Source organism: Bombina bombina, chromosome 6 (genome assembly GCF_027579735.1).
Source record: "Bombina bombina isolate aBomBom1 chromosome 6, aBomBom1.pri, whole genome shotgun sequence".
Taxonomy (NCBI): Eukaryota; Metazoa; Chordata; class Amphibia; order Anura; family Bombinatoridae; genus Bombina; species Bombina bombina.
Genome location: NC_069504.1, coordinates 991,363,352 through 991,387,287, shown reverse-complemented (window position 1 = coordinate 991,387,287; position 23,936 = coordinate 991,363,352). Strand labels below are relative to the sequence as shown.

General features: G+C 36.0%; 1 protein-coding gene across 1 annotated transcript; it reads left to right on the top strand.

Annotated features, from left to right (window-relative positions):
- Window positions 1-2,149: 2,149 nt before the first annotated feature.
- LOC128664845 (zona pellucida sperm-binding protein 4-like) lies at window positions 2,150-7,903 on the top strand. The gene is made up of 12 exons (XM_053719647.1): window positions 2,150-2,330; window positions 3,549-3,670; window positions 4,064-4,160; window positions 5,639-5,794; window positions 5,955-6,145; window positions 6,328-6,422; window positions 6,547-6,674; window positions 6,757-6,946; window positions 7,040-7,181; window positions 7,382-7,460; window positions 7,547-7,642; window positions 7,773-7,903. Exons 1-12 carry the CDS (start codon window positions 2,150-2,152, stop codon window positions 7,901-7,903), a joined length of 1,608 nt encoding a protein of 535 aa, XP_053575622.1.
- The last annotated feature ends 16,033 nt before the right edge of the window (window positions 7,904-23,936 follow it).

Sequence of the window (23,936 nt, the reverse complement as noted above, 5' to 3'; positions counted from 1 at the left end):
GAGGGAGTGAGAGAGAGGGGGGGAGAGGGAGGAGAATGAGAGGGGGGAGAGAGAGTGAAAAAGAGATGGGGTAGAGAGAGAGCAAAAGAGAGGGGGAGAGAGAGCTCAAAGGAGATGGGGAGAGAGAGTGAAAAAGAGATGGGGGAGAGAGAGAGCAAAAGAGAGGGGGGAGAGAGAGTGAAGAGAGGAGGGAGAAAGCGCAAAAGAGAAGGGGAGAGAGCACAGAATAGAGGGGGAGAGAGAGAGCACAAAAGAGAGGGGGGAGAGAGAGCAAAAGAGAGGGGGAGAGAGAGAGCAAAAGAGGGGGAGAGAGAGAGAGCACAAAAGAGAGGGGGGAGAGAGAGCAAAAGAGAGGGGGGAGAGAGAGAGCGCAAAATAGAGGGAGGAGAGAGAGAGAGCAAAAGAAGGGGAGAGAGAGAGCACAAAAGAGAGGGGGAGAGAGGGGGAGAGAGAGAGAGGAGGGGAGAGAGAGAGGAGAGGGGGAGAGAAAGAGGGGGGGAGAGAGAGAGCTCAAAAGCGAGAGGGAGAGAGAGAGCGCAAAAGAGATGGGGGAGAGAGAGAGCTCAAAAGAGAGGGGGAGAGAGAGCGCAAAAGAGATGGGGGAGAGAGAGAGCTCAAAAGAGAGGGGGAGAGAGAGCGCAAAAGAGATGGGGGAAAGAGAGAGAGCAGAGGGGTAGAGAGAGCGCAAAAGAGATGGGGAGGGAGAGAAAGCAAGGGGTTGGACCGCTGTACTGCAAAAAAATGGCCCGTGTGAACGGGCTTTAGGGCTAGTTTTATATAACTTATTATTGTACTATTTTATATAACTGATTATTGTACTATTTTATATAACTGATTAATATACTATTTTATATAACTGATTATTGTACTATTTTATATAACCCTGATTATCAGACTATTTTATATGACCCTGAATATTGTACTATTTTATATAACTGATTATTGTACTATTTATATAACTGATTATTGTACTATTTATATAACTGATTATTGTACTATTTTATATAACTGATTATTGTACTATTTATATGACCCTGATTATTGTACTATTTTATATAACTGATTATTGTACTATTTATATAACTGATTATTGTACTATTTTATATAACTGATTATTGTACTATTTTATATAACTGATTATTGTACTATTTATATAACCCTGATTATTGTACTATTTTATACAACTGATTATTGTACTATTTTATATAACTGATTATTGTACTATTTTATATAACTGATTATTGTACTATTTATATAACTGATTATTGTACTATTTTATATAACTGATTATTGTACTATTTTATATAACTGATTATTGTACTATTTTATATAACTGATTATTGTGCATTATAAAGCTTGACACTCAGACAATAGTAAATCTCTTCTGCTATGGTCAGGTGGATGAAACTCAATAAAAGTGAATTCCAGCTTTATTGAAAAACAAATGTGTAAATATACAATTTTACATAAAAACTTTATTTTTTCTATTTTGTTAAGACATTTTATTTTTCAACAAATCCCTTCATTTTACTATGTGTTATTCTCCAGCACTACTTCATGTGAGGATGGAGAGCGAATGACAAACAGGTATACAGTATGTACAGTATATATGCTGCAATCACAGAATACATTTGTTCCAGGAGTGAAACTGACTCCTTTCCTTGACAGATTTAAATAAACAGTAAATTTAAAAAAATGGTAAAATAAGGGAATTAAAAAGAAGCTCAAAACACAGCATTTGTTTTTACATTAGAATAAACGCTTTAGAACAGATCAGTAAACTGAATGTTTACATAAGTGGAGGCCTGAGATAATGTCAGATATTTTACATCTTTCTCAAAACCAGTTCTCAGGACTTACTAACAGGACTGGGCATCTGGGTATTATATCAGCACCAGTGATATACTTTAGAGAAACGTCCATCACTGTAAACTACATGTTAAATGGCCTTTCAATCTTGAAAGTAGAATTGAACCTTCCCTTGTTGCTTAAGGGTTAAACGTTTACAGAGAATAGCTCGTTAACTGACAATTCAAATAGTCTGTGCTAAATCTGAGTGGTATTAATCCAGTCTCCTCCCCATCAGGTGTTGCTCATGGGATAAAAGTCTGATCTCTGGCTGGGGAGAACATTCTCTAATCACATCAAGATGGGTTTCTCTGTTGTGCTGTGGGTTCTAGGTTTGCTTCTGAGCTGTAAGTTACAATGCTTGGTTTGTGAAGGAGATTTTGTTTTGGAGGAATCTTCACAGCTGCGTTGTGGTTTGACCAGCCTCCAATTTTCTCTTCCTTCACTGGATAATGTTACTGCTTTTTCCCTGATAGTACTAGGTGAGTAAATCTAGCTTGGGAGTAGATGGTAACAGTAACCACATCTCATGTATGTGGATCAGGAAACGCAATGGTGCCGATACCACTAAAACTTTGTTTTGAAGACTTTTCATATCTTATGGGATTTTCCTTCTATCTGTATCATGAAATAGTTTTTGGGTTTCCTGTCACTTTAAGGCTTTTGTTGAACTAGAATGCTGCAGGTTGTTTAATTGTAGTAATTTGTATCCAACTTCAACAAAGTAGTTTAGCTCCTTGCAGAAAACAAATGCCAATGATTAAGGGATGTTACAGTCATCTTCATATAGTAACACATTTTGCAATATACTTGTACAGGCAAAAATGTTTCTATTAAGTTATCACTGTCTTTGTGTAACCCTTTCTGTGCATGTGAAGCATAGCTAGATATTCTCAGTGCACCAGCATGTTAAATACTGCAGCTTCTCAGAGCATCAGTGGGGCTTGTATCTTATCAGCAATTAACAAATTGAGTTTACCAGTTGGTACATAGCACTCGCTCAGAGAGCCTAAAGGTGCATATTTAAAATGCTGGTGCATGAAGCATACTTAAAGGGATACTAAACCTAATATTTTCCTTTCATGTTTCAGATAGAGCATGCAACTTTCTAATTTACTCCTATTATCATTTTTTCTTTGTTCTCTTACTATTTTTATTTGGAAAAGAAGGCATCTAAGCTAAGGAGCCAGCCAATTTTGGTTCAGTACCCTGGACAGCATTTATCCACCAATCGGCAAGGACAACCCAGATTGTGAACCAAAAATGAGCCGCTTTCTAAATTTACATTCTTGCTTTTCAAATAAAGATGGCAAGAGAATGAAGAAAAATATGAGTAAATTAGAAATATGCTCTATTTAAATCATGAAAAATAAAATTTGTGTTCAGTGCTCCTTTTGAACTACAGTTCTTATTAGAAGCCATTTTGCTAGTACATGTGTATTATAAAATTGCTTCTGTTCAAAACTGATCTTTATGAAATTTTAATGTTTTTGTTTGTGTGGTTTTTTTTGTTACAAAAACACTTAAAGATGGGCTATATGATCCATTTCATATACAAAAAAACACATTTGTTTCGGGGGTGGTGTTTGAATAGCTGATTTTGTGTGTATATAATTTTTAATGGTACAAATTGCTATGAACCATACCCAGACTTATTGATGCAGTTTACTTGAAAGGTAAATGGTGATCTTCTTTCATAGATAACCAAGGAAAGTCTCACTATCTACACAATAGCTCAGAGTGTGGCACCTGGGTTGGACAGGAACCAGATGGCTCTGTGGTTGTTGGTGCTGCTTATGATGGCTGTTATGTGACTGAGCAGGTAAAGAGCATTTCTTGGTTTGGGACAGCTGTAAAGACTTATTCTGAACCATGTGTAGACTGGCAAATGAGCTATTGCTGTTTTAGTTCTGAGTAAACCATGTGATACCTCCTTAAATGGACCTGTGTATCTTTCTTTCAAGTTATCACACAGGTCTGAATTTGATGGAATATAAACTGGTCCCTTAAGTGTCATTGGGTTATGTTTATTAGGCAAATACAGGATATATGTATCTTGTTTGACATCTAAAAATAATCAAAATAGATCCTCTAAACATGATCAGATGTTTAACATTTCTAGAGCCACTATTTAGTAGAATTAGTAAATTGTCTGGCACTTCCTATACTAGTGTAACTTTGTTCATTCACTACAATGTGATTTCTACACTCACAGGAAGACACCTATTTAATGACCATTCTTCTGAAAGAAGCCCTACTTGATGGAGAGATTCAGCACCATAAAAAGGAGCTTAAATGTCCAGTCTTACCAGGTAAACTCACTATGGATTATAAAATCACATTGCTTATTTCAATGAGTTTTAACCTTTTTCTATAGGGACATGGTCTAGTAAGGTATTACGCGACAAGGTAGTAAGGTAAGGACAGTCTACTCCAGAACCTATGTTTAAATAGGTAGATAACCCCTTTATCCATTCTATGTTTGCATAACCAACAGTTATATTGATGCTTTTTGCCTCTGCAGAGTGCTCCCTTTCAGTCTTTTGACTGACATTTATGAGTCAGCACTGATTGGCTAAAATGTGTAACTCCGCAGGACTGAGCAGTTGTCTATATGGCACACATGAATTAGCTGTGACCCTTCAAAATGCACTGAGATAGGAGGCAGCCTTCAAGGGCTTACATATTAGCATGTGAGCCTACCTAGGTTTAGAAGAATACCAAGTGAACAAAGAAACTTGGTGGTAAAAGTAAATTGGAAAGTGGTTTAAAATTGCATGCCCTATCTGCAGAAATAAAGAGACAGTCTAATCCAAATAAAATTTCATGATCCAGTGTCCTTTTGCCTTCCTGTCCCAGCCTCTCAAAGAGGTGGCCTCAACAGGACATAAGAGTAAAGTGGTTGTGTGTGTGGGTTTTTTTTTTTTTTTTTTGTTTTTTTTTTTTTTGAAGCTTTGCTAGGAGACGCTATATAAAATAGCTCCATTCAGTTTATTGCCAATGATCAATATAGGATTTCTGCTGCAAAACCATGTGACCCAAAACTTTTTTTTTTTGTCTAGCCCACAGCTAAACAAGGAAGCAGACATTGTGAAATTTTGAAGTGCTCACTTGCACAAAAAATGATTTTTTTTTTTTTTAAACACAATCTGTTTTACATTTAAAGGAACAGTCAACTTTAAAATTGTTATGGTTTAAAAAGATAGAAAATACCTCTATTACCCATTCCCCAGGTCTGCACAGCCAGTAAGGGTTATATTAATATACTCTTAACCTCTGTAATTACCTTTTGGTATCTAAGCCTCTTGACAGGCCCCCTGATCAGGTGGTTATTTTTATTTATTGACTTGCGTTTTAGTCAATTAGTGCAGTCATCAACATTGTGATCACGCCTGTGGATGTATCTGGCCCACATGAACTAGAAGCTAATAAAAAGCATGTGAGGAGAGGCTGTCTGTAGTGGCCTGTAATCAGGCAGAAACGTAAAGGTTTACATGTTATAAAGTGTATAATATAACTGGTTGCGTAAAGCTGGGGAATACATAGTAAAAGCATTCTGTCTTTTTAATAAACTATTTTGGTGTTGACTGTGCCTCTTTAAACTGTTGGAGTACGTGCAGAAAGTCAGCTGTACTTACAATTTACTTTAATATTTTAAGACAAGGGCATATGGGTTAATCTTCCATTTCTAGCTCACTGACTTTACAGCCAAGAGTAGGAAAGTATTCAAAAGCCAGAACCCTTGCACCATTTTCCTTGCTACTGACTTGAGTGTTCTGGTCTCTTAAAGCTATGGATGCTCCCAGCCCAGATGTTTGTGCTGCCATTGCCAGAGGGGACAGGGTGTCCTGTGCCAATGCCCCAGTATCCAGAGACCTCTGTGAAAGCCTTGGGTGCTGCTTCACTCCTTTGGATCCTAGTATTTCCTGTTACTATGGAAACAAAGGTGAGTTACCAGCAAACTTGCTCCCCCACACCCTCTTCTGTATAAAGGTGACATTACATTAAATTGTTTATTTGTAATTTATTTCATGAGGTACTAATCTTCTCACCAAGTTATGACTGGTAAGGTTAAAGGTGTTAATTATAATTTTTCTTCTCTCCAGTGACTGCACAATGTACAGCTGATAACCAGGTTATAGTTGCCCTCGCTAAGGATGTGACAGTCCCTCCATTAATACTGGACTCTGTAAATGTGCTGTCTGTGAACACGGCTACTTGCAGTGGGTTGCAAATCACCAGGAACAACCTCTTTGCTGTCTTCCAGTTTCCTTTGTCCTGTGGAAGTGGCCATATGGTAAATAGAGGCATGGGTAAAACAATTCTTGGCTATATAGACCTGAACTGCATTTAGTAAATAAAACTGCTTTGCTATCATTAGATTCTAATACCTCACAAGTATTGAGGGGTTTGTCCCTTTCCAGGAGCTTATTTCATAGTTTTGCAGTTCTTCCAAACCTGACCTTTCTTCCCTAACAGACAGATGTTAGTCAGATTTATGAAAACTTCTTTGAAGCAACAAGAGATGTAAGGAACTGGCAAGGGGCATCAATCACTAGAGACAGTACAATGAAGTAAGATGGGATTGGACCTGCTGGGTGATGAGCATCCAATTTCAGATGCACTTTAAAATTATAATGTAATATAAGGGTAGAATTAGCTACCTTCAGAAGCACCTTATATACTTTGCTTTTCTAGGCTGACTGTTCGCTGCAGCTATTCCAGAACCAGTGCTGTACTACTAAAAGTAGATGTTGTCACCCTGCCGCCACCACCTCCTGTCTCCACCACTGGACCTCTTTCACTGGAGATGAGGATAGCTCAAGGTAACTCAATTCTAAATCTAGCCAATCCAAGCTTGCTAGCCTTTGTCATAAGAGCACCTTTATCACTATTTTCATTATCTAGATGTATTCTATACCGGATATTATGTTGATGGAGACTACCCTGTTGTAAAGGTTCTGAGAGAGCCAGTCTACCTGGAGGTCAGGATTCTGAGGAGAACAGACCCTAACCTGGTGTTGGTACTAAATGACTGCTGGGCCACCCAATCTACTGATTCCTACCAGCAGCCACTGTGGCCTGTCCTGGAGAAAAGGTAGTATTGGAAACTTTCTATACTTTATCAAGCTAACTAAGGTTTTAAGATTATGACTTTTTTTTTTTTTTTTTTCCCCCCCCCCTCCCTCAGTTGTCCTTTCACTGGAGACAATTATCTTACACAGCTGATTCCAGTTGCTGCATCACAAACTTACCCAACACATTACCAACGCTTTTCCATCAGCACTTTCACATTTGTGGATGAAAGAACCCAGCTTTCTCTTGGAGGATTGGTAACTTTGCTTGAGTTTGTATGGTCAGATTGCTTTTTAAATGTAGTGGGGGGAAAAACTACCACATTTAAAACTTGTCCTTTGTAAAATTAAATTTTATTGATTAACTTGGTATATTCCACTATAAATGCTTCTGTGAAGGCCAATTTCCCTGCACTTCCTCATCTAGTTTTAGTATGGTAACATTCTTTCCTCCCCAGGTCTACTTCCACTGCAGTGCCTCTGTATGTGTTCCATCTAACTTTGATTCCTGCAGAAGAACTTGTTCATCAAGAAGGCGTAAGACCTCTAGAACCCTTCTTTACTAGCTAATGCAATTAAAGACTTACATTTACTTTATCCCTTCATTTATATTCCTAATTCAGGGAGAATGGTACCTGTGGAGGACACCATGACCATAGTCACATCTGAGGGACCAATTTACTTTGCCAGTGCTAGCATGGTGAAGGCTGAGGCACCAGGTAATACTAATCAGAATTGCACTCTACGCTACTGAATTATTCACTGCATAAAGCAATTGTAAGTGCATCTTGGACAATATGTAAAAATGATAATTCTAACATTAGACCCAACTATGGCTTATTCCTACAGGTGATTCTGGTTACAAACCTTTAGCCTGGGCCAGAGGCACAGCAGTTACCGGAGGTGTTCTGTCCATCGTTTTTGTTATAGGTGTCTGGAATTACAAGAGGATTCGCACCACAAAAAGTGAACAAGTATAAATAAATAGTTTTCTACAAATATCATCATGTCTTGATTTCTTTAAACCTACAAAAGTAAGGGTTAAGCAAAAACTTGCACATTGCTAGTACAAAAGATTAATTTCAGGTTTAGCCACCACTGTTGCAACAGTGGCTTCTAGAGTGTATAGTTAAATTAAAATAGGCTTTTTGTGTGCCGCAATTAAAACTTTTTTTCGTGATTTAGAGCATGCAAATTTATATATATATATATATATATATATATATATTTATATTCCAGTCAAATGCACTCAGGTCTTTTCAATGGGTTCTTTAATGGAACGTTTTCGGGGTTCACAACCCCTTCATCAGCTTGTGAACCCCGAAAACGTTCCATTAAAGAACCCATTGAAAAGACCTGAAAGTGCATTTGACTGGATTATTTATATTGCTTATTTCTGCACCCAGGCGGTTGACACTTGGAGGGCTGAGCTGGAAATTGTGTGTGTGTGTGTGTGTATATATATATATATATATATATATATTTTATTATTTGCAAAGTAAGGCATCAGCTTTCTTGGTTCAGAACTCTGGATAGCACTTATATATATTGGTGGATACATTTATCCACCAAGGACAACCCAGGTTGTTCACCAAAAGTGGGCTGGCATCTAAACTTACATTATTGCATTTCAAATAAAGATACCAAGAGAATGAAGAAAATTTTATAATAGGAGTATATTAGATCATTACATTTTAAGCAACTTTCTATCTGAATCATGAAAGGAGAAAATTTTGGTTTCTGTGTCCCTTTTTAAAGCTACCAAGCCATCGGCTTATCATAAATAAACCTATGGGTGTTTAGCGTTGCCAAAACCACCCCTCTACAAAGAAACAATGTCTAAATCACTTGGCAGCTACAGTATATGAACATAGGAGAACTACTTTGAAAGAGTATGCTCTTCTTTAAAAAGACTGTAGTTAACAGCAACAGAGGGGGCAGATTTACTATTACACAACTTGCTTGTGTTATGCCTATAGTTCAGACAAGTGTGTAACACTAAGTGGCGCTGCTGTAAATTCTAAAATACAGATCTATAAAATTATATTACAATACAATGAGAGCTCATTCATCAATGTGGTGTCAATAAACTTTTTGTTTTTAAAAATCAAGTTACATACAGAGTTTAATATCTACCCCAGTGGTTTTAGTTAGAGTCCTTAATGGGTTTGAAGACTGATGTAAAAATGAATGTCTCAAAGGCGGCTGCTGCTCCTCATACGGTTCATTCCAGGTGCCCCACGAATATAATTTAAAATACAAAAAGAAGTGCAACTCATTCAAGTGTCATTTAACTTATTTGCTTCTAAACGTTAATGTGGCTACTGACAAGATTAAAACAGTCCTTAACCCTTTGTGGTCCTTTTGTCAGAATATATCCAAAGGTATTTAACGCATGTGCTCAAATGTCGGCTATATTCAGACTTCGCTGCTTTTGAATGTCACAGCTAAATGGTGACATCTTGCGGTGACTTGCTATTTAGCTGTGCAATTCAAAAATATTGGCACAAAGACCTGCCGTCCACGCCAATTAAATATTTAAAGGGCCGGAAAGGGTTACGATCCATAAAAGATGAGTTCAACAATGGTGCACACATCTAATCACCGCTGCTTCACAGTGTCTCATTGCAGAGCTAAAAAAATGCCCTCGGTTCTACTCAATATAATCCTCCAATGCGTGAGGACCTATGGAAGCTTCACAGGGACAAGAGTTCCAGTAATTCTCTACGCATTTAGTTCCAATCAACGGTACTTTCTCAAGAGTACTGGAAGCCTAAAATGATTTCCTAGATAAAGGAGAAAAAAAGTCCGTCCCATCTGATTTCTGTTAAGATTTATTCATAGGTAGAAGATATATCAGGAGCATGGAACAAGCATCAACAAAGTGTCATTAACTAAATATAGTTGTAATGAATAATCACAATGTATGTTTACCATCAGGAGACATAAAAATCTTTAGAACAAGATGCTTTGCATATGCATATTGCACAAATTACAATCATTCTTAGTGTTGCATGCATATTAACTCTAAATGTTGTAAGCATTAAATTCAACCCCTTATATGAACTACAATTTAGTATTAAGTCCATTTTAGTTACAGAAATGCTTGTAAATCAATTTCTATATTTAGCCCTCTTGGCTGCTGACACGTTATTAGCCTAAAGGTTTCCTGTTGTCTTAATTTGAGTAGTCTATTTACCCCCCCCTGGGGTTTGAGAATCAGTGTTTTACATCATTTTAAATTAATGCATGATCAAAAGGAGCGGTGATTATAGACATGAGCACCATTTGAGAACTCTGTAACCTTAGCATGTGGAGGTGAATAAAAGTTTCAAACTACACTCTTGAATTGGAGTTATGCCTATAGTTCGATAAGGTGGCCAACTGTTGTCATGGAGACTACCTAGGTATGTTTTCCCTCACAAAAGGGGAATGCATTTAGTCACTATATATGGGGTTGTTGGGGGGGGGGGGTGTCCTTTTTTTTGTATTAAGGCAATAAATTGCTTCTTAGAAGGGCAAGAGGCAAATCCTTTTGAGAGGTGGGTATGTAGAAATTCAACCCCCCCTATATAGAATGCATGTGTTCGAGGGGGCTGTGCACCCTGATGCATAGTTTAATTAGGTGATAACTATTACAATGGACATAACCAGCAAATTAGAGGTCCCTTATTTTAAAACAGGGCAGTTACATGTTTTGTTTTTAAACTCCTTGGTGGCTGTGGATTAGTTGGGAGGCAAGTGTTCTGTTAAAAAAAGAAACCTCAGTCAAATCAATATTCTGACTGAAGGATTGTGTTAAAGGGACACTGTAAGTAAATATTTTCTATGCCTGTTACTAACAAACTACCCCAAATACACTTTTTATCAATAGCATTTCATTAAAATATCTCTACCGTATATCAGAAATCTTGTCTGCAAATTTAATTGTTTTCCAAACCCACTCCGTGGGTGTCCTTTGCTCTGTACCAATCTGTTTACAATACCTAGGTTTCAAAATGGCGCTTTAAAAAGTTTGTGCAACTTCGTCTTCAACAGGTCATATTGCGCATGTGCATTAGAGCCGCATTTAAACGCATACGTATTGGGAACGTATAGGTAGATAATGAGATGCAAATAAACACAATTTCATTGGTTTAAGTATTTTGAACACATAGTGCCAAAAATAGTGGGCAGGATAACGTGACATCATCGGCAAATAAGATATAACTTTTATAACGTTATGAAACTTCGTTTTGGAGAAAATATAGGTCAGTAGGTTTTAATTAATGTTTATTAACTTTAATATGTTGATTGGCTTAAAAATTTATAACAAAGTAATCCTTTAATATATATTCTTTGGGGGTGGGGAGATTTAAACGCAGCATTTGAAAGGGAAGAATCTGCTCCTTCAAAAAAACTCTTTGTACCTGCTATGAGCATTTGATATGACACATCACATACACAGGGCTGGGAATAAGGAGAGATTTTGTTTCTGCAATCTAACACACCCTCCCCTTGCATTGGAGGATGATAAAGCACTTTCATACAACACAAATACACTCTCAAATTGTACATACAGTACACAATGCACCCTCTCATACAACATACACACAATATCTCACATTACACATACAAAACACTCCCTATCATACAAAACACACATGTCGTAAACCTGATGTTGCGACCCAGTAAGAGAGAATCATCATACTCGCTGCAACAAACTAGCTATATTCTAATATTGTTACACTCAAAGCAGGGGAAAAAAACTGACATTCTGCTCCTGTTTGCCATGTGCTGCTGGCAGCCATTTTACTCCTCTTGCTGACTCTAGTGCATACTGTGATACTGCTCATTTCCTGCACTTCCTTTTATGGCCAGACTGGTGTACATAATCTGTGTAAGACAGGATGCAGTTTCAGAAATGTGATGTCATCAACTATTATTTAAAGGTTTCTGTTCAGTATGCTTTGCCCTTGCATTGTCTCAGACCTGATTGTGAGAGCTCCTGTGTATTACCTGGCTGTCTGACATCCCTCTTGTTTCCTGATCCCTGGCTTGTTCCTGACTCTGCTTTTCTCCTGATTCCAGCTCATCTAACTACTCGCTTTGGCTCCTGATTCGGCTCATCTACCAGCTCTGGTTTTGATTCCTGGCTTATTTGAAGTCTTATTTTTTTGCTGTTAATAAAGGTGTGATTTATTTTTGCACTTCTCGTCTGATTCCTGACACAGAATCATCTTAAGTGGAAAAGGATTTCCTAGGCACGAAACTTATGAGGCTAAGGTAATACAAAGGTTTATTAAAACATAGGGTACAATATGTTGAATAAAATACAATGTTAAAATTAGCATGGATCCACGCTTATACAATTTGATAAAAAATAAAAAATAAGCGACTGTTACGGCTTGCACAATTATAATCAGGAGTCACAACATTACTATTGTGTTTGCTGCAAAGTGAAATAATACAATCCTTGGAATGTGCAAGAATTAATAAAATGAATGACAAATTCAGCAATCAAAATGTGTCCAAACGTGTGGATAATATCCAATTGTGTTCAAAACCAAAAAAAGTCTGAAAATAGAATAATCCAAAAAAATCAAAAACTGAAATCCAAGAGGAATCCGCTGAGGTGCTCCTAAAAATGTGTGTCCAAAAAGTGATAGTGTTGTTGCAGATGTTTGCGCTAGTGTCCAATAGAAAAAATAATAAAAAATAAATAATAAAAATAAATGGATGTTGACAGTATCCAATAGAAAAAATAATTGGTTGTGAAGTTTCCCTTAGAAATAGTGTTACCAGCCTGGGTAGGCAGATGTGGTAAAGAAAAAGTGCAAATGGGAAAATATAGTGCAACAAAAAAGATAATAAAAACTGTGAGAAGCAAAAACCTGTGAAGAGAAAGATAAAATACAATGTGTAGAAAGTTTACAATTTGTTCCTCCAACTGAAATAAGGCTTACCAGTGCTGTCTATGCGTTTCGGCCCTCTCTAGGACTTTATCAAGACTGGTGTTTACTAAATACTGATGGCCTTATATACGGATTGTGAGATTACAACCGGAAATGCTTTGCATTGACCATTTCCGGTTTGACGAAATTTTATATATTCAAATAATGAATAATAAAGCCTATTTTCTATAGTAGTTGGTAGATTGAACAGTATTTTATTACTGTCACTACTTAGAGAGCCTTTGATTCCAATCTGACACGTTTCTATGAGTTCTCCGTGTATCTATGACGTCACTTCCGGGTGGGGATTTAAGATACGGGATTGTATGATAGTGTATAACATATATCGGTATATTAGTTTAGGTCAGTTACTTTTATCATTTGTTATTTTGACTGACTAATAATATATGGACTTATTTTGAAGTTGAATTATGCCGATTTCTTTTACCAATTTATAACCCATTTTTCGATCGCCCTGATTGGACGTGACATCAGAGCTTTGATCGAATCATTAGTAGGCTAGACTGCAGTGTTATTCATTGGCGCAAAATTAATATCACCCTCAGACTGATCTATGGTGTATTCAGTATATGTAAATTACTATACACCTGGTGGATAATATACTAGATGTCTTCACGGGGAATTAGAGCACAGAAAACTGCGGGACAAGTGTGGTTTCTTATTTATTTCAAAGATGTGTAATATATAAATCCCAAATTAAGATCGAAGAGCTGATTTGTGGATAATATACTAGATGTCTCCAAGGGGAATTAGAGCACAGAGTACTGCGGGACAAGTGTAAATTTATATTTGTTTCGAAGATGTTTAATATATAAATCACAAATCAAGATTGAGGAGCTGGTTTGTCTATATGAGACACTATATGTTTATGAAATAATGTTTCTTACTCTTTCTATTATATATGGTCATCCTTACGATAACAATATAATAAAATTATATAATAAAAAACTCATGCCTTGGTATACATTATTAAAAAATTGGTTATTGATTTTCTTATGGATGGGGATATATATTCAAAGATACAAAAAATGCAAAAAATGATATCACTTAAGGTATGTTCCTTAATTTATATCCCGATGTAATATCAGTATCTATATGATAATCTAGTATAATTCTATAGGTAATCATATAGAAAAAGAAGGGAGATAGATTGTAATTGATCTGGAAAATATTCCTTTTAGATTTGTGAAGTGTTCGAGTCATCGTCTATTGTGGGTTATTGTCATATGATAATCTCTTTGTTAGAGCTCACGATGATGGTGTTTAGTATGGTGTTCAAAGGTATAACAGTGGTACCTGACTGATTCTATTTGCGTTATGAGAATAATCTGTTGTAACGAATTATAAAAAACTGATATCTAATAATGTTGTGTGTATACATCCTTTTTATGTCACTCTTAGCTCTAGGTTCTGGATAGAGTCACTGATTAGTGTGGGCATATTACATGGCTAACACACTCATAGTTATCCTTATCTGAGACAAGTAATCACAAGCTGAGGCTAAATGAACGAAATATGCTTATAGACCGGATCCTTATTCGTGTTATGTACAACTCAAATTATAATTCACTGAATGCGATTGATATCAATAAGCTGATTTTTAAGGGAGTGTGTTCGAGGGACAATTGTCCTATATGTCTGTATACGAAAAATGTCAGAGATATGTCAAATAAATGGATTATTAAATGCCAGTGTCATGGCATAATATGAATGATCTAGCTAAGTACTAAGATATTTATAACCTATTATCAGGGACCGAGGATTGATCAAATAACTGGAAAGAAGCCTGATTCCTGGTGCATGGCCTAGTGGCCTTAGGGGAAGATAGTTGGAGTGTTTCTCCCCATACGTGGAGAGCTTGATTAGGGTTAAGTTGGATCTTAATTCTGTAAGAGTTGTTTCTGTTCATGAAGGTTATTTTATCTGTAAGGTGCTACTAGTTTGTTTTTTGTATTATCTACCTAGTTGGATCATCATTGGACCTTAATAGGAAGAAGTGATAGTAGCTCTTCTATTTGTGGTTGGATTTTATATGGAGACCAGTACCTTGGAGAAGGAGGTTCAAGAGTAGGGTTATGTCAAATCATACTAATTTTAGACATTTTATATAAGCAGATATTTATAGTTTCTTTTCTTCAGCTTGGTTATAGAAACTTCTCTGCTTCATTCTGTGTGAAAATAAATATCTAAATGGGAGAGGATCAGCAATGAGGACAAGTACCTAGAGGAGAGAGGATCACTAGTAGAGATACATAAAGTGTTAAGTCATGTCAAATAGGTGAGAAAGGTCTTCCTTGTTATTTAGCCCCTTAGGGTGGAGGCAGTCCAAGTTGAAAATCCACTTTGATTCGGCGGTAAGCAATTTCTTTATATAGTTGCCGCCTCTCCAGTCTTTTCGGACCTTCTGTATGTCCTTTATATTTCCCTTGTGTTTGGTTGTAAAATGTCTGTGTTCAGTTTTTCAATGAGTCGTAGGTGTTCGCGTATCCTCTCTTTTAGGATCCTTGACGTCTGGCCCACATATTGTAAACCGCACGAACACTGTAACATATAGATCACTCCACTGTCTTGGCATCTAATTAACTCATTTACTTTATATTTTTCTTTGGTGTTGAAACTGTTAAATGTGGTAGATTTAATACCACATTTGCATGCCTTACAAGACACGCAGGGGAAGAAACCTTTCACCTCTTTTCCAAATGTAGACTTAATACCCAGCTTCTTCTTTTTTTCTATGCTGGGGGCAAGTCTACTTTGTAGGTTCTTAGTTTTCCTGTAGACGAATTTTGGTCTTGCTGGTAGTTTTTCACCAATCAGGTCATCATCTTTCAGGATTGACCAGTGTTTTTTAAATATTTTCTCGATGATGCTCTTATTTTCGCTATATTCTGTAATCATTAATACATTAAAAGAGTCATCATCTATCCGCTGTGTTTTATCTTTATATTTCAAAAGTTCATTTCTGTTGATGTTGTTGACTTCTTCAGTTTTCTGTTCCAATAGGCTTTCATGATATCCTCTCTCTAGGAACTTGGCTTTGATGATGTTAGCTTGCTGGTTCCATTTTTCCTCTGTCGAACAATTTTTCTTAATTCTTACCAACTGTCCCTTCGGAATATTCCTTTTTGTAAATCTCTACTGGATTTGAAGGCAGTTTTCAATATGTATTGAAAACTATATGGATATAAATTAAGGAACATACCTTAAGTGATATCATTTTTTGCATTTTTTGTATCTTTGAATATATATCCCCATCCATAAGAAAATCAATAACCAATTTTTTAATAATGTATACCAAGGCATGAGTTTTTTATCATATAATTTTATTATATTGTTATCGTAAGGATGACCATATATAATAGAAAGAGTAAGAAACATTATTTCATAAACATATAGTGCCTCATATAGACAAACCAGCTCCTCAATCTTGATTTGTGATTTATATATTAAACATCTTCGAAACAAAAATAAATTTACACTTGTCCCGCAGTACTCTGTGCTCTAATTCCCCTTGGAGACATCTAGTATATTATCCACAAATCAGCTCTTCGATCTTAATTTGGGATTTATATATTACACATCTTTGAAATAAATAAGAAACCACACTTGTCCCGCAGTTTTCTGTGCTCTAATTCCCCGTGAAGACATCTAGTATATTATCCACCAGGTGTATAGTAATTTACATATACTGAATACACCATAGATCAGTCTGAGGGTGATATTAATTTTGCGCCAATGAATAACACTGCAGTCTAGCCTACTAATGATTCGATCAAAGCTCTGACGTCACGTCCAATCAGGGCGATCGAAAAATGGGTTATAAATTGGTAAAAGAAATCGGCATAATTCAACTTCAAAATAAGTCCATATATTATTAGTCAGTCAAAATAACAAATGATAAAAGTAACTGACCTAAACTAATATACCGATATATGTTATACACTATCATACAATCCCGTATCTTAAATCCCCACCCGGAAGTGACGTCATAGATACACGGAGAACTCATAGAAACGTGTCAGATTGGAATCAAAGGCTCTCTAAGTAGTGACAGTAATAAAATACTGTTCAATCTACCAACTACTATAGAAAATAGGCTTTATTATTCATTATTTGAATATATAAAATTCCGTCAAACCGGAAATGGTCAATGCAAAGCATTTCCGGTTGTAATCTCACAATCCGTATACAAGGCCATCAGTATTTAGTAAACACCAGTCTTGATAAAGGCCTAGAGAGGGCCGAAACGCGTAGACAGCACTGGTAAGCCTTATTTCAGTTGGAGGAACAAATTGTAAACTTTCTACACATTGTATTTTATCTTTCTCTTCACAGGTTTTTGCTTCTCACAGTTTTTATTATCTTTTTTGTTGCACTATATTTTCCCATTTGCACTTTTTCTTTACCACATCTGCCTACCCAGGCTGGTAACACTATTTCTAAGGGAAACTTCACAACCAATTATTTTTTCTATTGGATACTGTCAACATCCATTTATTTTTATTATTATTATTTTTTTTTTTTTTCTATTGGACACTAGCGCAAACATCTGCAACAACACTATCACTTTTTGGACACACATTTTTAGGAGCACCTCAGCGGATTCCTCTTGGATTTCAGTTTTTGATTTTTTTGGATTATTCTATTTTCAGACTTTTTTTGGTTTTGAACTTGAATACAATTGGATATTATCCACACGTTTGGACACATTTTGATTGCTGTATTTGTCATTCATTTTATTAATTCTTGCACATTCCAAGGATTGCATTATTTCACTTTGCAGCACACACAATAGTAATGTTGTGACTCCTGATTATAATTGTGCAAGCCGTAACAGTTGCTTATTTTCTTATTTTTTATTTTTTATCAAATTGTATAAGCGTGGATCCATGCTAATTTTAACATTGTATTTTTAACATTGTATTTATTTAACATTGTATTTTATTCAACATATTGTACCCTATGTTTTAATAAACCTTTGTATTACCTTAGCCTCATAAGTTTGGCGCCTAGGAAATCCTTTTCCACATATCTCTCTATCTAGGTAAAAGCTAGGTATCACCCACCTGGGCAAATAAGGTATAGTGGGCGCTGGGATTATCTTTGTACTATTACAGAATCATCTTATTCATTCTTGTGTCACCTGTCTAAGACCATGACCTTCAGTGTATGTCCTTAAAGGGACCTTTAACTTGATATTTTAAGTATACAACATCACTGCAATTTAAAAAAAAAATAATCACCAAAAGGGCTGAAACTTCTGGTTTACCTTATGTCCTCTGCTGTGGCCAATGAAGGGCAGATAACAAATGACTGCATACACTATTGTGTGTCTAGGGTTTCCTGTGCTCAGTGGGAAAAACACAATATTAACCGTTAAAAGGACAGTAAACGCATAATTACAATATTATTCTGCAGTCTTGTAATAAATTAGTATACTGGTGAGATGGAAAATGTTAGAAATGATCCATTGGTCTTACGCTATCTAGACCACCAGAATACCATTGGAGACTCAATGACTGGCTGCTAACTAATCCAATAAACAAAATTGAACTAAATGAGATAATTGCTAAATATCTTAGCTTCAATAACAATGCCCAGATGTCTACAGAAATACTATGGACCTATTTTAAAGTTTACTTGAGAGACCACTTTATTAAAAAAAGAGGCGCAAAAATCGAAACAAATCTCTAGCTGAGCTCACTTGCCAATTAAGTTCCCTTGAAGAGAAATTATCATTAAGCTTCTCCACTATGCTGAATGATCAAATTACATAGATCTCCTCACAAATATGCACTCTTGAATATCAGAGTTCAGAGACCTTTAGACAAGTTTAAACAGCTCTACTATTATAAATGAACCAGGGTCAACACGCTTCTTGCCACTAAATTAAGAATCCGAATGGCTCAAAATAAAAACGATCCAATTACACTGTATTTTCCCCTAAGGAAATTGGCTTGACTATACTATAAGTCACTTTGTAACTTCGAAAATGATCCAGAGACAGATAAACAGCCCCTATTTTCTATTCAATCCTACTTACGCTCTTTAAACTTACCGAAATTAACGCCAAAACAGATCCAATCATTAAAATCTCCAATTACTTGTAAGGAACTTCAGATTGCCATAAAACAACTAACGACAGGTAATCTCCCGGTCCAGATGGCTTTACTGGCCAATTTTACAAATCGAATACTAATTCAATATCTCCCATTCTACTTCAAATTTTCAGCGAAGTTATGTCCAAAGGCTCACATAGCAAGGAATTTCTTGAGGCCACTATAATTACAATTTTAAAACCTGGGTAGGATCCCCAAGCCTGTAGCAGCTACAGACCAATCTTGTTCATACATGTGGACATAAAAGTATATTTCAAGATCATAGCAAATTATCTTAGATAATCCCATCCATTATACACAGGGTCATGTAGGGTTTATCCCAGGCAGGGAGGGGTCAGATAATACCATGCAGATCCTTCACATACTAAGAGAATCAGGTAGAAGAGGTGTACTCCGTCTCGCCCTGTAACTAGACTTGGAAATGACGTTGACATGGTGAGATGGGGCTATCTGTGGGAAACCATAAAAATAGTTAACTTTCCCCCTGAGTTTCTCCTAGCCACGCAGGCCCTATATTCGTCACCCATGCAAGAGTAAATGGCATTGGTTTAAAATCCGCTCCATTTAGGATTTCAAATGGATAAAGGCAGGGATGGCCCCTCTCCCCCTACTATTTGCAATAACGATAGAGCTAATTGCTCATTCAATTCTGTTAAATACCAACGTCTCGGGCTTCCATTTAAGGGAATCCCACCACAAAAATGTGCACTTCGCAGATGATATCAACCTTCTTCTGGCGTCACAAAGTATGTCCCTACCAGTGGTCTTTGATCTTCTTGCATTTTTCGGCTCCCTAAGTTATTGTAAAATGAATATATTTAAAACAGAAGCCCTAAACAATATCATCTTTCTAGCAGATCTACTCAGACTTCAGCACCATTATAAACTCCAATGGTCTTCACAGGCACTCAAACATATGGGATTCTATCTAAGAACAGATGTCCCCATAGTAATAGCTAAAAAAAACTACACTGAAAAGATCCCAGATCACAAACGAATGCTTGAATCCTGGGAATTTACTGAAATTTCCTGGACGGGACGTATAGCAGCCATCAATATGACTTTTCTCCCTAAACTAACCTATTTATTAAGATGCATACCACTCACTGTACCTAGATCTATTCTCAATTAAATACAGAGCAAGATTACTATATACATATGGGGTGGATGAAAACCAAGGACTTCAAGACAATGCTACAAAGACCAATGACTGAAGGTGCTTTAGCTCTCCCAAATTTCATCATATATCATGCTGCAGCTAGATTATCACATACCACAGGATGGAGTATATACAAAATTACTCCTAGATGGCAGGAAGTAGAAAAAGCATTCATTCCGATAGGACTTTAACTGACAGACTCACCTTGGATACCTTCATACTATCAGAGGAAATTAAACATAGATCACCCAGTTATACTGGGCACATTAAAGTTTTGGGACCATCTCAGACATAGTACTGAAGTAGCATCCCATAAATCCCCCATTCACTCCATTGCTAGCTCTCCATTGTCTCTCAGACACACATATAGGCACCTGGCAGTGCACAAATTTGGTTTATGTTAAAGATCTATATGAAAATAGTAAATGGATGCATTTCTCGCAATTGTGCGAGAGATATCAAATACCTCCCTCTCTTCATTTTAAAACATTTAGTGGGGCTTTTATGGGGCTTCCCCAAAGCAGACTTAAGGGAACTGATGACATAGGAATGGAAATGCCTTGCAGGATGCTCGCTCCGAATATCCTTATCATACCACTATATGTTACTCTTCTCGAACCACCCACAGCATAGAATAAATCAACATAACACATGGGAAAGGGACCTAGATTTCACACTGGACACTAAGAGCTGGCATAAAGATAGTCTTCACCAAGAAGACTCTACATTGCGCCACCATGTTGGAACGCCATTAGAAAATATTAGTTAGATGGCATTTAGTTCCATCCACTCTACGTAAGATGTTTGGAGATTCCTCCCCTCTCTGTTGGAGAGAATGTGGCTAAATAGGCTCGATAGTACATATAAGGTGGGATTTCCCCAAAATAAAACCCCTTTAGCACCCTAAAGAATTTGAAAAACTAATTACCCACTAGACCAGTGATAGGCCTCCTACATTTGAGAATCCTGGACTTAGCCACTTCTTCTAAATCCCTTCTAGTTTACTTCCTCATGTCAACGAAGTTAGCCATCACAAGAGAATGGCGGAGGATTAATACCCCACATTTATCTAAGATTATTTCCATTATGAAATGCATTACAAATATAGAACTTTACCCTTTTAAGGCCCAAGACAGGTTGGACAAATACAACGAGATATGGGCTCCATGGCTAGAGACCATCCCAGACTGAGTTTCGCTGGAAAAGACAATCAGTCCAGAAGCCAAGTACAGTAACGATCCATATGTTGGGATCAAATTATCATCCCATATTAGGCATCTCATGATTGATGACTCAATTCTCTTACTAACAAATATCAGCTCACTTCCATATCTTTCACCATAAATACAATAATGCCCATTCCATCTTAGCTAGAATTACTAGTTTTTGCTTAAATGTGTACTAAGGCCCATTAGTGGACATTACAAATGCTAGTCTTCCCCTAAACTATAGCATTAGAGTAATTAGGTCCAAAAGAGTTCATCTAAGACCTAAGGGGAATACTTACTAGAGAAAATGAGGTTTCACATGAGTATGCTCAGTCTCTTTGTAGACTTCTATTTTATCAACTATTACTGATATTAATTAATTTACTACATTTTGATAGTAGTTCATACCTTTTCATCTCCATTTCCTTTTTAATAGCATCATTTGTCTACAGCTAAGAGGCAGATTACTATGATAATGTTGTTGTTTTTTGTCTTATTTTATATTATTTTTCTGTTCCTCTTGTTAGACCATATCTGCTTTCAGATAACATGACTTTTTTGACTTGAGAACAACCTGTCCAATGAATATTGATGTAACTAAATAATTATCATGTTATATGTTCTAAAAACCTCAATAAAATAATATAAAAAAATTTAAATGCATTATCACCTTGTTTGATAAAAAACAATTGTTTTTAATATACAATCTCCATCCACCTCTTGCCTTATATAGAGGAGCCAATAAAGACTTGTTGCTGGGGTAGACAAACTACTCATAGTTATTATGTCAGCAAAATGTCCTTTGTTTTTTAATTCCTTGTCTGGTCATTTCAGCAGAAACCAGTTAGGCACAGATATGTGGCAGGGTTAGTATTTTTACAGCAGTTGGGAAACCTGAAGGCACATTGAGTCTGTCCATGAAGTGTAAGCCTAAGGTGATGGTAAACTCTTCCCTTTTTAAAATCAGATCTGGAATGTTAGTGATATTTTAGATGTAGTTTAACTGATCAGTTCTAACAAAGATGCGCTATAACTCGCTTTTTAATTTAGATATGAAATTCAAATACCCTGTGCTCTGCCATCCACTTCAAAAGTCAATTTTTCTGTGAACAAATGGTTTGAATTGTTGTCCAATCAGCACTCTCCCCATATGGCACTTTTGCTGTAGCTAGAGCTCTTATTGGAGAACAATTCAAACTTGATTTGAATTGTATTTTATTTCTATAAGTTATATTACAGTGATGGACGTTTCTCTAAAGTATATCACTGGTGCTGATATAATACCCAGATGCCCAGTCCTGTTAGTAAGTCCTGAGAACTGGTTTTGAGAAAGATGTAAAATATCTGACATTATCTCAGGCCCCCACTTATGTAAACATTCAGTTTACTGATCTGTACTAAAGGGTTTATTCTAATGTAAAAACAAATGCTGTGTTTTGAGCTTCTTTTTAATTCCCTTATTTTACCATTTTTTTTAAATTTACTGTTTATTTAAATCCGTCAAATGGGTTAAGAAAAGAGTCAGTTTCAATCCTGGAACAAATGTATTCTGTGATTGCAGCATATATACTGTACATACTGTATACCTGTTTGTCATTTGCTCTCCATCCTCACATGAAGTGGTGCTGGAGAATAACACATAGTAAAATGAAGGGATTTGTTGAAAAATAAAATGTCTTAACAAAATAGAAAAAATAAAGTTTTTATGTAAAATTGTATATTTACACATTTGTTTTTCAATAAAGCTGAAATTCACTTTTATTGAGTTTCATCCACCTGACCATGGCAGAAGAGATTTACTATTGTCTGAGTGTCAAGCTTTATAATGCACAATAATCAGTTATATAAAATAGTACAATAATCAGGGTCATATAAAATAGTACAATAATCAGTTATATAAAAAAGTACAATAATCAGGGTCATATAAATAGTACAATAATCAGTTATAAAAAATAGTACAATAATCAGGGTTATAAAATAGTACAATAATCAGGGTCATATAAAATAGTACAATAATCAGTTATATAAAATAGTACAATAATCAGGGTCTCATATAAATAGTACAATAATCAGATATATAAAATAGTACAATAATCAGTTATATAAAATAGTTCAATAATCAGTTATATAAAATAGTACAATACTCAGGGTTATATAAAATAGTACAATAATCAGGGATATTTAAAATAGTACAATAATCAGTTATATAAAATATTATATTAATCAGTTATATAAAAAAGTACATTAATCAGTTATATAAAATAGTACAATAATCAGGATCATATAAAATAGTACAATAATCAGGGTTATAAAAATAGTATGATAATCAGGGTTATATAAAATAGTACAATAATCAGTTATATAAAATATTATATTAATCAGTTCTATAAAATAGTACAATAATCAGTTATTTAAGATAGTAGAATAATAAGTTATATAAAACTAGTCCTAAAGCCCATTCACACGGGCCATTTTTTTGCAGTACAGCGGTCCCACCCCTTGCGCTCTCTCTCTCCCCATCTCTTTTGCGCTCTCTCTACCCCTCTGCTCTCTCTCTTTCCCCCATCTCTTTT